We start from the raw sequence: 12,393 nt of genomic DNA, 5'->3' as shown, positions 1-12,393 counted from the left end.
GAATAGGCCCCCAAGATCTCCCCGACCCACTAAATACCGCATGCGTCCCCCCTCCCTTCCTGCTGCGTCAGACACACCTGGAAAAGATCCATCTCCTCTGCCGTGGTTCTTACTGCTGCCCGGACCTGAGGCCAGGGAACACTTCCGCAGTCCCCCCGCGGCCCAATCCAGGCTCCATAGGCCTTTTCCAGGTCACTGCTGCCCGGATTTGAGTCTGGGGACTCTTCCGTGCCCCCCACGGCCTGATCCACGCTCCAGAGGCCTTTTCCAGGCTGCTGCTGCCCGGAAACGGGCCGCCGGAGGGCTACATAAACGTTTCCCGGCCTCAGATCCAGGCATCAGCAGCCTGGAAAAAGTCTCCAGAGCCCCGATCCAGCCTCTGGAGGCACGTGGAAGCATCCCCCGGCTTTGGTTCCATTCTCTTTTAGAGAGAACAGAGGCCTAAAGTACCATGAGATCACGCAAGATCAGTAGTGTGAAATCTCGCTCCAGTGATCTTGCGTTACTTTAGGCCTCCATTCTCTGTGAACACCCCAAAGACCAAGAGCAGCTAAGAAAATGAAGAATCTCGATCATTGCAGGATGAGTATTGCAGGCCTAGTGCCGAGGGAGATCCAGGGTGTGGGTGGGAAAAGAGGGAATAACCAGGGTGAATGTTGCAGAGCTACTGCGGTCACTCATAAGGGCGAACAACTGCTGTGGTGCTGCAATATTCGTAATTTTGGGACTTACTCGTAAGCACTAGGGCATGCTCATCACGTAACCTTGAACGAGCGTTAAGTGAACGCTCATAACTCGGGGATTACCTTTATACTAGTGGTTCGCAAAACAAAAAAGTATAATAGAATAATTAGTTGGAACTCTTAAATCTTTTTTTTTTACACTCAGGTGTTCTTTTACAGTATTTGAAATATTTTAATTAATTAAATCTATTGATTTAGACAAAATCAGAGGTGAAATTTTCCATGATACCTGCTTTTGAGGTAAAGAAAATGCATCTTTTCCAACTGCATTAAGACAGACATGATGCTGGCCTTCCAAAATGAGTTGCTTATTATCTTCTACAACATATGCCTTTAGAGGATAAAGTTGAAATAATCATAACATGTTAGATTCTTCAATTCATTGGGTATAAATGTGTTTTTTCACAGATATTAATATGTACAGTAAGTATTTACAAAAATAATAGACAATTTAGGACCGATTATCCAAGAAACTGCCTCTCCTTTTATGAATTCTGTCTGGATATTAAGTTCCAGACAGGAGGAAAAGGATGCACTTCTAAAAATGGTTCTGCTGACGTATCTATCACATTGGAAAAGGCTTCCTGCAGTCCTATTCTCAGGTAATGGAATGCAATGCATTGGAAGTTGAGTTTAAGCTATCATTTTCTCAACATTTGGAAAATCTTTAAAGGTGCAGCTCTTTCACAAGGTTTTTCATTGTTCATCAATGTTAGTAGTATTTTTCATATTTGTATCAACTTTTCAGATTGTAGATATATGTATTTTAAAATTTGTTGAGTTAGGTTCAAATTTCATTTGAATTAGAAGATGGGGTATATATTGAAAAAATAAATACTTCGGCGTGTAAAACTAAAATCTAATCATGAGAAATAGATTTCAGTGTAACACTAGCTGTCTTGAATAGAGAGTAACAAATTGGATTTAAAATTATAAATACAAATTGATTTAGACTACAAAAAAGCACAATTAGCAAACCAATATAGGTACTATTCAATCCATTCTAAAAAGGCTATATATACATATGCATATATATGCTCCAACATTCTGTTTTATGGACTTGAGTCAGAATATTTAAATGGAAAGTTATTTTACTTTAAACCATTAAAATTATCTAGGACTAATCAAGAAGGGTATTGTTTTCTCTCTAAAGGTGGTCCAGCTACAGATATGACCTAAGACAGATCCTTTTACTTCAAAAATATGATGGATACAAAAACATAGCCTTCTTGTAATGATATCTCAGATTAATCACCATCATCATCACCACCACCACCACCACCACAACTTTAGGCATCATTAGGTACTTTCCCTAGGAATCACTTGAAACTATCCCATTCTCTCTAGACCAGTGTTTCTCAACCTTGACAATTTTAAGGCATGTGGACTTCAACTCCCAGAATTCCACAGCCAGCAATACTGGCTGTGGGATTCTGGGAGTTGAAGTCCACATGCCTTAAAATTGTCAAGGTTGAGAAACACTGCTCTAGACTATGATAATAATGCTGAACAATCTATCACTACTGAACTATATACTTAATTATTTAAAGTTGGAATAATTAGTTGCCTATTGCAGTTTTATTATACATACCTTCCAGAGTACAATAATATTCAGATCCACTTCACTACATTTCTGTATCTGTCTGACAGCATTTTCACAAGAGCCTTGCAAACTGTCATGTTGGGTCTCTATTCTTTTTAAGTTGGAATATAAACTTCGGAAAAAGAAGTCAGCACACGGACTGGTTGAACTGATTATCTATTAAAAAGAACAGCATAATTTTATCTTGAAAACTCCCACAAAACTATACTCGTAAATATATACCATGATATGCATTTATATGATGATTCACCAGTACCTCAAAAATGGTCATCAAATTAAAAACTATATAATTTGAACATTAGTGCAAAATTAATTCTTCTCTTCCAAATGTATTTGTCTACAACACAAATAGCTAGTTTTAAATATGCTAGGAGTGGGAGTCTGTTTTAAATATAAAAGTTATTCTCAGAGAAAGCAAGAAATTATTTCTGAGAAAAATCTAGACTTATGTATTATTTTTGATTACATTCTATACAAAATATATATTAAACAGAATATCTACATAGAATATACCTATTCTAGACACACATACCGTATTTTCCGGCATATAAGACGACTTTCTAAAGCATGCAAATCAGCTCCAAAGTCAGGGGTCGTCTTATACGCTGGAAATTACGGTAGTTTCCGGCATATAAGACGACTTTCTAAGCATGCAAATCGGCTTCGAAGTCGGGGGTCTTATACGCAGAGTCGTCTAATACAGCGGAAAATACGGTACATATGTACACATCTGTGTATGTATGTGTCTTTTTATATTTTGTATGGCTAGAAAATACTATCACATTATTAATTTTTTTAAAAGTGCAGACTCATAAAGTTTTCTGTAACTTCTAGGTCCCTTTCTTTTTGCTGCTTTTATTTTAGATATTATTGCACAGATGCCAGCAATTTGGCATTGTTGTATTTTTCTCCTGGTTGTATTTTGTAGGGATATTTCTGTCATGTAAGGTCACAAACTTTATGAAACTAAACAACCCTTATGAAATCAAAATATGATGAGCATACCTGTTCATTTCCAAAAACAACATCTGCAAAAGTATAATTTTCTATGGAATGAGGAAAGAAGGAAAAAGTCAGTCTCCCAAATGAGAAAACAATTAACTGAAATGAAATAATAAAAAATAAAGAAGTGATTATTTACCTACTGATTGTTTGCATCTGACTGCTTTTAAGCACAATTTTCCTTTTTCTCTATTGGCCAGTTTAATATCTGATAAAAAGAATGATAAAATATGAATTGCTTATCAGGTCAAAATAATTTAATGTGAACCATCTGTTTCTCCAAAACACAGGTTTCAAAGAAAATTAAGAAAATACATTCGTACGGGTTGCACCATTTATTTGAAAACCAAATTCAAATAATTCACCAAAATGTTGTACATAGAAATTACACTACATAAATATTATAGAAAGATGCATACTTGTATCATTTTTGCAAGATAACATATAAATTACGTTATAAATAATATTAAGTATAGTAGGGTGCCAGAAATATACATACAACTCTAATAAAAGTGAACTTTTCAGGCTATTGTCCATCTAGATATTACTAAGTAATGGAAAGTACAGTAGTTGGAAGAAAAAAAATGCAATATATGCATTTTTGTGACCATAACTATAAATGCAATTGGATTAGAGAGATATAGTATATTAGCAAAATTTCAGCGGTTATTTTTAAAAGTTATGGTCTCCAAACAAATCTATTTGGTTTTTGGATTATGTTTTCCATGTAACTGTATCACTTTGTTCCATGTAACAGATTTGGCCAATTGTCAAATGGCAAAAAAGGAGCTTTACATCAGAATCAATATACTTGCACATCATACGCAGGCTTCATCAGTAACAGTTCCAACAGTGATCTCCATAAGCTGACATTTTACATACATCTATTAAAAAATAGCCAGTGCTATTTTCACAGGGACATACTTCTACTAAGGAATACAGGACTGCAGTTATACTATAGTTGCATGCAAACAGTTCCCAGACAAACTGAAGTTAAAAACACCACAAAAAAACTGTATGGATAGTTCCTGATTTATGACCGGCCATCTACAACTGTTTTAAGTTAATGCAGACCTCCCCAGAACTACTTACGACCTGTTTTCAAAGGCAACTAGTTCACCTTTACAGAAAATCCCATAGTCACATGATCAGAATTTGTAACTTTTTTGCCGGTTTCCAGTATTTATATCTAGTTTTCAGCAAAAAAAAAAAAAAAAAAAACAATGGCCATTGGGGGAAAAGGCTTAACAACCATAGTATTTGCTTAATGACTAATGCAAAAAATGTTAAAAAATCAAGTCCGGACATGTGATGCCTTGACTTATGACCACAATGATTTACATCTGTAATTCCAGAGTCAATTGCAATTATAATTTGGGGACTACCTATACAGTAGTTCAAATTCAAAAATTCATTTTAAATTTTTGCATACTCCATTGTCTTCAATATTATAGAGGGATAATCTTTGGATTTTTGCCTTGAGGATTAAAGATTTTAAGGTATGCAATATTTATATTTTTAATACTGATAAGAAGCAGTTCTTCACTGTGCTGTTTTATAAGGTAATAAATACTTAAAATGTATTTACTGTCTTAACTCCTCCCATCTTACAACCCTAGTCAGTAAACATGCAGAGCTTATGTCCATTTTCTGAGAAAAAAAGAGCATTAAGATAGCAATAAGCATAGTATAAGTAATGTTATAGTAATATATGAGATTAATGTGCTATCCAATTACACTATCAGTGAACTAAGTTTTTTCTTTTTACTACATTATACTAGACTAGACAATTCTATGTATACAAATCATTCTGGATGATTACTATACCCTGTAATATATCTTCTCTACCAATTCTCAAACAGATTTACAGCACTCCACACTATAATAAAATTATAAAGTTACATGAGTTGCACAGAGTCCCCAGATTCCCAAGAGTGCCTTTCCAAATAATTAAAGAGCAGCAGCCAAAAGAAAATAAGAAAATAGAACTTGATGTATGGTTATTAGGATCTAATAACCCTATCTGAGAGAGAACAATTGCAGCAACAAGAACATCCACACACATGCTTATATTTTTAAAAATCTCCCATGCATTTGCCTTTTTAAAAGCTAGAGCAAAAAACTGGCTATTTTAAAAAGAAGTTTGGTTCTTCCAAAGGGAGATGATTGTTGAATCCGAAGAGAAAAGGGAAAAATATGGTAGTGAGGGTTTGTTGGCTGTCGGGGCTGCGTCTGTTAGGCATAGAATGTAAAATAGAATATTTTTAGGAAAAGACTTAAGATAGATATAGTTATATAAAAATAGAAGATAGTATTATCAAATAAAAATAGAGAAAGGACTAAATGCTAGAACATGGGATCATATTGAAATAAGAATGTAACACAAAGTATAGAACTACAGGCTAAAAGAAACAAATTAAGGAATGAGACTTTAGAACAGGCATGTCAAATTGCTGGCCCGTGCGCCGGACACATGACACCAAAACTGCACCCATCCCATTGTCGGCAATGGGGAAAAATGTGACGTCGCAAGTTTGACATGCCTGCTTTAGAAAGATGAAGACAGAATATAATGATTATAGGTCAGCACATGAATAGGTAAGAAAAATAAAACACAGAAACAGCACTGGGAAGATGCTAACATAAAAATGTTAGTACAGAAAATCTAAAAAAACGATCACACCACTGCTACCAAGGAACAGGTTTTATTTTTGTATAAATCACTTTTGTAATAAATTACTTCCTTATGGGTGTTAGTGTGTCTTGCCTAGATTTGTACCATCCCTGATCCAATGGCCATTTGATTAAAAAGAATTTGAAGTTTTATCTTATTATAAATTTAACAAACCTTTATCTTCAGAGAAATTTATGGACTTCTGTAACTTCCAGTTTCTGCTGTTACTAGACACTTGGACTATATGAAATTCTTTTACACCAGTTTCACTCTAAAAAGGGAGATATCAAAATAAGAAATGCAAATCATTCATCTGTCTCAGATAAAATATTAACTGAAAACTAAAATTATAAATAAATATTCTGTTGTTTATTTTATACATAACCCTTTTGGTTGGGATGGGGAAAGATTAGAGTAGCACAATTTACAAATCATCCATATACAACTAACGCGTTTCCCCTAAAATAAGCCCTAGTTTTGGGATGAGGCACACACCCAAAAAATTAAGTTAGGGCAGGGCGAGCTGGAACTGCCCCACGCGCCCCGCACCCACTTACCAGGCCTCCCATGAATCAATACCTCCCTCTCCTCACTGGCCCTCTTCTGCAGCATCCCCTAACCTGCATTTTACAGTCAGAAGCCTTTCTGGAAGTCTTCTGTAGCCTAGAACTGACCTATGGATTCAATCTGTAGTTCGGTTCTTGGCTGCAGAGGCCTTCGGGAAAAGCATCTGACTGCAAAATGCAGGCCGGAGCTCCATTCTCAGCTGCAGAATGAAGCTGCTTGTTCGGCTGCAGAAAAAGTGGGCTGGTTGGATGGGGCTGTTGGTGCTCCGGCTGCGAGGTAAGTGGAAAAGACACCCCCCCAAAAATAAAACCTGGTGCCTCTTCGGAGGCAAAAACCCCCAAACAAACAAACAAAAAAACACTGGGGTCTTATTTTGGGGAAAACATGGTATATAAATAGCCAATGTTCCTAATTCAATGAACATTGCACTTGCTCAGCACCTATGCACCAGCACTTACTGCCATTAGCCAGTATCTCATTACATGTTCATACCAAAAAAAGGGAGTAGTTGAATCTTTTTCTTGAAATCTAAAATTCTTAGAGATTTCATACTTCTCTTGGGTTCTGAAATGTTGTCAAGAGAATAAGGAAATAGAAATGTCATTTGCTGCTAACATCTGTTGGGGCATGAAGAGGGTCAGAATTACAAATCTTGAGGTCAGAATGACACAACTGGTGTTGTGATGCAAGCCCCAAGTATTTGGATTGTGCATTGTGATATCATATGCACAAACAAAAGGGGTGGACTTTGCAATCAACACTGCTTTCATCATTTTGTTAAAAACAGACATCAGCCTTATAAAGTAGACTAGACTAAAACCAATGCCATATAAGCCAATTTTATTAGAACAGCTATAGCAGTGATGGCGAACCTTTTAGAGACCAAGTGCCCAAAAACTGGCCCTGCCCCTGCTCCACCCCCTGCCCTGCCCAGCCTGCCCACAGGACCACTCACCGCCTCCAGGGCCACCACAGATCGCCCAGGCAGCCCAGCAGCACTATGGCGGCCACACCCTCTGCCCACGCCCTGCAGCATCAACTGCATGATGGGGTGTGAGGGCAGAGTCTTGTCTACACTTCCTGGCTGCCATGTCCTTGGCTGCGCTGCTCCGTGTGAGCCATTCTCGGGGGTGATTCTCCGTTAGGGGAGCTGCTGGAAAGGAGGGTGTCACAGGGGGAGGCAAGGCTGGGGCAATGGCACATGTGCCCAAAGAGAGGGCTCCGAGTGCCGCTTCTGGCACCCGTGCCATAGATTCGCCACCATTGAGCTATAGTAACAGAATCTTACCAAGTCTGAATGTGCTCCCCCATTCCTTACTTTATCTTTGTGTGAATTAGGAAGGAGTCTAAGATGTTTACTCAAATTAGCTTCTTAGAATGGTTCTCTTGTACTTCAAGTTCATTCCCTATGCCCTTCACATCAGCACAATTCTGTGATGCTCTTGTGCTAGTCCCTTTTCCAGTATAATTTATATCTATCCAGCGCACTGTATTTTAACCAGAATTATCTCTGTGGGAAGATTAGAAATAGGCTCTGATCTTATCCACTCTTTCCTCAGTTCCCCTCATTGTGATGAAAAACAGAGATCTGGACCAGAATATTGAACATTTAATTTTAGACTGCAGGAATATATTCGCTTTATAGAAATGTTATATCTTAGAGAATCAAAGACGCATGATCTTTAGGTTTGGTTGCTCACTGTCTTCTGTAGCAAATCAAATTAGACAGAGATGAAAAAGAGCAATGTCTAAAACTTAGCTGACTTCATCCCAGAGAAAAAAAGTTTAAAAGTTGTTAAATAAGGATTTCCATTTGAATAATGGCTGAATACTACAGAGACACTTTAAAACTATATTTAGTCTAGATACTTTTCAAAAGTTAATTATCTGAATCCCGAAGTACACACTAAGCAATTAAAAATAAAACACATAATAGCAACATGAGCAGCTATTCCTACATGGAAGCGGTTGGTTGGGAAATTACATTAGATTTTGTTTATATAGCAAATTTTTTATTTCCAAATTTCTATGAAGTCCTGAAGAAGGAAAATGATTAAAAGTATTGACTTTTTCTACATACTTTAAAGAATTAAACAAATATTTCATAACAGAACAGAAAGGTTGTTTAAAATGCAATCAATGTTACTCCCCAATTCCGAGAAGACTTACAGTATTGATATTTTCCACATCCACAAACACTAGCATATTGTCACCTTCACCTTTTTCATCCTCAAGAGCATTGCTCCGATACACAGTAGATCGCACAGTCAAAGATCGGCTGGTGCAAATAACTGCAGTGTGTCTCAATACTCTGTGACTGGAAAAAAGAAATATCTCACAGACCATGTGTCAAATTTTCTTCAAATGCAATTTAGCAGCTATCATATAAATTGATGCTAACAATTTAGAGTACAAACATGAAGGTTTTAAAATTAAGCTTTCTTATAATTGTTATAAGAATCTCCAAAACCTTGCTGCAAAATCTGAACAGATCATGTGCACAACAATTATTATATTTCCCAAAATACGAAGATGCATGTGTAACAGCTGAGAGAGAATGACTGACCCAAAGTCACCCAGCCTGATTTCAAGCCTAAGGGACCAAGAACTCAGTGTCTGGTTTCTAGACCAACAGTTAACTACATCAAACTGGTCCTTCATGGAAGTCCAAAAGAGTTAGCTGGAATGAGACCATGTTTAGCAGGTCTGCTTTATTTTCACTGTATCTAATCATAATTTTTTATGAGGATATTTTAGTAGATCCATTTTACAGAGTTGAAAGTCAATAATAAGAATAGTTATAGATTTCATAATAAATCTATAATAAACCTAGTAAATTTATGACACCGAGTCACTTGTTTCAGATGAATGACTAAAGTAACTGAATATATAAATAAAAATTAATCACTAGTTGAAAACAGATTTTTCTGGATTGCATCCAAAATTTGTACAACACTAATATTTTACATTAAATCTAATTTTCCATATTTTGAATTAATGCATGTGAGAAAATTAATTTTTATTGTCTGCAGAACCACACTAATTTATGTTCTTAAAACATATGGTGCCCCATATATTTACAAATAGGAACATTCAGAAGCTGAGGAATACATTTGTGAAGACTTGAGTTATTTAACATTTATCAGGATATACTGACAATGTTCTTTACTACAACAGTTTTCCATATAGCAGTGATGGCGAACCTTTTAGAGACTGAGTGCCCCAAAACTGGCCCCGCCCCCGCTCCACCCCCTGCCCCACCCCCAGCCCACCGGGCCACTCACTGCCTCCAGGGCCCACCAGATCGCCGAGCAGCGCCATAGTGGCCACGCCCTCTACCCACGCTCCGCAGCATCAACTGTGCGCGATGGGACGTGAGGTCAAAGTCTTGTCTACACCATATGGCTGCCAAGTCCTTGGCTGTACTGCTCCGCGTGGGCCACGCTCGGGGGCGACTCTCCTCCAGGAGGGCTGCTGGTGAGGAAGGGGTCGCAGGGGAAAGCAAGGCTAGGGCAACGGCACATGTGCCCACAGAGAGGGCTCCGAGTGCCGCCTCTGGCACCCGTGCCATAGGTTCGCCACCACTGCCATCTAGCATTGTCTGTGGTGAAATGTTCAGCCATAGTTACATGACAAAGGTTAATATAATCTTATAAAACATTATTTTCCGTTTGTTTAGTTATCTTCTTGGAAAACTTTAGTTCTTCAATAAAGTAATACAGATTTAAAAGACTTACCACATTTTTGAATGCTTTTTAATACTTTCATAGTAAAACAAGAAATTTATTTCATGAACTCCTTCTTCATCTGGACCACGTAGCCACATGGGTAACTGTACTGATACTCCAGGGAGGAGAACTGAATCAGGAAGTGGGACATCTATTATTTCAGGTTGACTTGCTGTGCCAACCCCAAATTCTGAAGCAACAGCTGAGGATACCAGTGAACATACTGAGGTAGAATGTGTAACAACAGTCTTATAAGCACTGCAATGTTCAGATGCTGTTGGGCTTAGTGGAGTTAAAACAGCATCTTTACTACCAAAAGTAAAGAACTCAGGTAGTTTAGAGACAACTTTCACTCCAGTTAGGGGACATTTGCTTACATTCATGAATTCTACATATGTCTTTCGTATTTCTCCACAAAGCAGCAGTGTTGGAAAATTTATAAAAAATACCTGTATTTAAAAAAAGAAAGAAATCAATGTTTTGATAAAGTTGTAAAATTTAAAATGCTACTTTATCTGACTGCTTCAATTTTAACAGCTTAAAATGAGAAAAAGGAGGGGGAAAAACACAGTACATTCTTCATTTTAGAAAGGTCTATTGTTATTCTAACCTCCACAAAATACAATGAGGAATTTTCACATTTTGTACTTTTTTTTATTAAAAAGTTTTTATTTTCCATTTATTCATACAAAATACAACTAAATTCCTAACCATTGGTACCGCCTGCCCATTCCCCCCAGGCTGTGTCCACCCTCTCTAATCCTGCCCCACGTCCCTCCTCTTTCTCTCCTCCCCTCCTACTCTCTTCCCCTCCCCTTCTCGTCTAACCTCCTACTTCCTCCCTACTCCTTCCTCCCCCTCATCCCTCTCACACACATGAACGCAGCATAGGGGAAATGCCCAAGTGTTTACCATGACTATATTATCATTACCCACCCACTCACCCACCCGCCCACCCACCCTCAACCCTCCCCCCCTCGCTTCCCAGAGCAGAGTATTTTGTACTTATTTTATTATAACCCTGATTTTAAATATAATATAAACATTTGAAACTGAAGTACAGTGAAAATAAAATTCAAAAGTAGGAAGATGGTTCATATATTCAGAAAACTCTTAAACTATCTAATAGTAATCAGATGTTGCCAGCTGTTGAACTGTACCTCAAGCAAAGGCATCTCTTCTGTAATAATGGGATCTAAACGTCGATCTGGCCCATATTTAATAGATGTTTTCTCTTCTTTGGTACTGTTTAAGCGAGGGCCCTGGATTTCCAAATCTTGCCGCCCTCGCACAGACATTTCGGTAGAATTATATTTCTCTAAAACAAAGTGTATCAAATGAATCGATAATCCAAGCATCATTGTGGCTTAAGCCACAATTTCAATGGCAATTTTAAGATAATATTTAAAGCAGGTATAAAAACAGTTATGGTGTAGCTCGGATACTAGGAAAAAACAAGGTTGCAGCAAAGGAGCAAAAGGAAAAATCAACTCCATTGAAAAGCTAGCGTTATTCTTTCTTCTCCCACAATTACCATCCAATACTTTGCATGATGCTGCAGCAGCTAAGAAGATCTACTCAAAGAGGTGTTACACATATGCAATGTTCCATTGCAACTACTTGCAATAAAATGTTTTTTAAAAACAGATCAGATATATTAGTTTTATATTTGATCAGGTCAGATTCTGTATATTAATATAATATTAAGTATATTATATTAAATTATTGAGAATTTAAGAATATTGTTTTCTTTTTTGCTCTTCCAATTTTTACTCTAGAAGCTTGGGGCTTCTATTAATTTGAGGATCATTTAGTGAGTTTTGATGACTCAAGAACAGGGTACCATGTTTCAAATGAATAAAGTAATATAAACCAAGATTTTACAGTATGAAATTTCACTACTCATTTAGCTGTTAATTAATCAAAATATACACTTTTTGAAATATTATTGTCTATTTGATTAAATTCAAATTTACGCAAATGTAAGGTAACTCTTCCAATATATGATGTATTGAAATACAGTGATGTATAATCATTGGGAAAACATCCTGAGGTGTAAAAATCAGATCTTTGATT

The 12,393-nt window shown here is 37.1% G+C and overlaps 1 protein-coding gene across 4 annotated transcripts in view; it reads right to left on the bottom strand.

Annotated features, from left to right (window-relative positions):
• The window catches only part of TRAPPC8 (trafficking protein particle complex 8), a 72,718-nt gene that overhangs the window by 13,811 nt on the left and 46,514 nt on the right, over nucleotides 1-12,393 (bottom strand). For all 4 annotated transcript variants that reach the window (XM_039333504.1, XM_039333506.1, XM_039333505.1 and 1 more), the window contains 8 exons: nucleotides 11,478-11,635; nucleotides 10,327-10,766; nucleotides 8,759-8,906; nucleotides 6,197-6,293; nucleotides 3,488-3,556; nucleotides 3,352-3,392; nucleotides 2,335-2,502; nucleotides 973-1,074 (listed from right to left, as the gene is read on the bottom strand). In XM_039333504.1, the coding sequence (XP_039189438.1) occupies nucleotides 973-1,074; nucleotides 2,335-2,502; nucleotides 3,352-3,392; nucleotides 3,488-3,556; nucleotides 6,197-6,293; nucleotides 8,759-8,906; nucleotides 10,327-10,766; nucleotides 11,478-11,635 (1,223 nt within the window). The remainder of the gene's footprint in view (nucleotides 1-972; nucleotides 1,075-2,334; nucleotides 2,503-3,351; nucleotides 3,393-3,487; nucleotides 3,557-6,196; nucleotides 6,294-8,758; nucleotides 8,907-10,326; nucleotides 10,767-11,477; nucleotides 11,636-12,393) is intronic.

This window comes from Crotalus tigris, unplaced genomic scaffold (genome assembly GCF_016545835.1).
Source record: "Crotalus tigris isolate CLP2741 ecotype Arizona unplaced genomic scaffold, ASM1654583v1 scf7180000024506.7606697, whole genome shotgun sequence".
Classification (NCBI taxonomy): Eukaryota; Metazoa; Chordata; class Lepidosauria; order Squamata; family Viperidae; genus Crotalus; species Crotalus tigris.
Note: the sequence above shows the minus strand (reverse complement) of the source record. Positions and strands in the feature narration are given on the sequence as shown.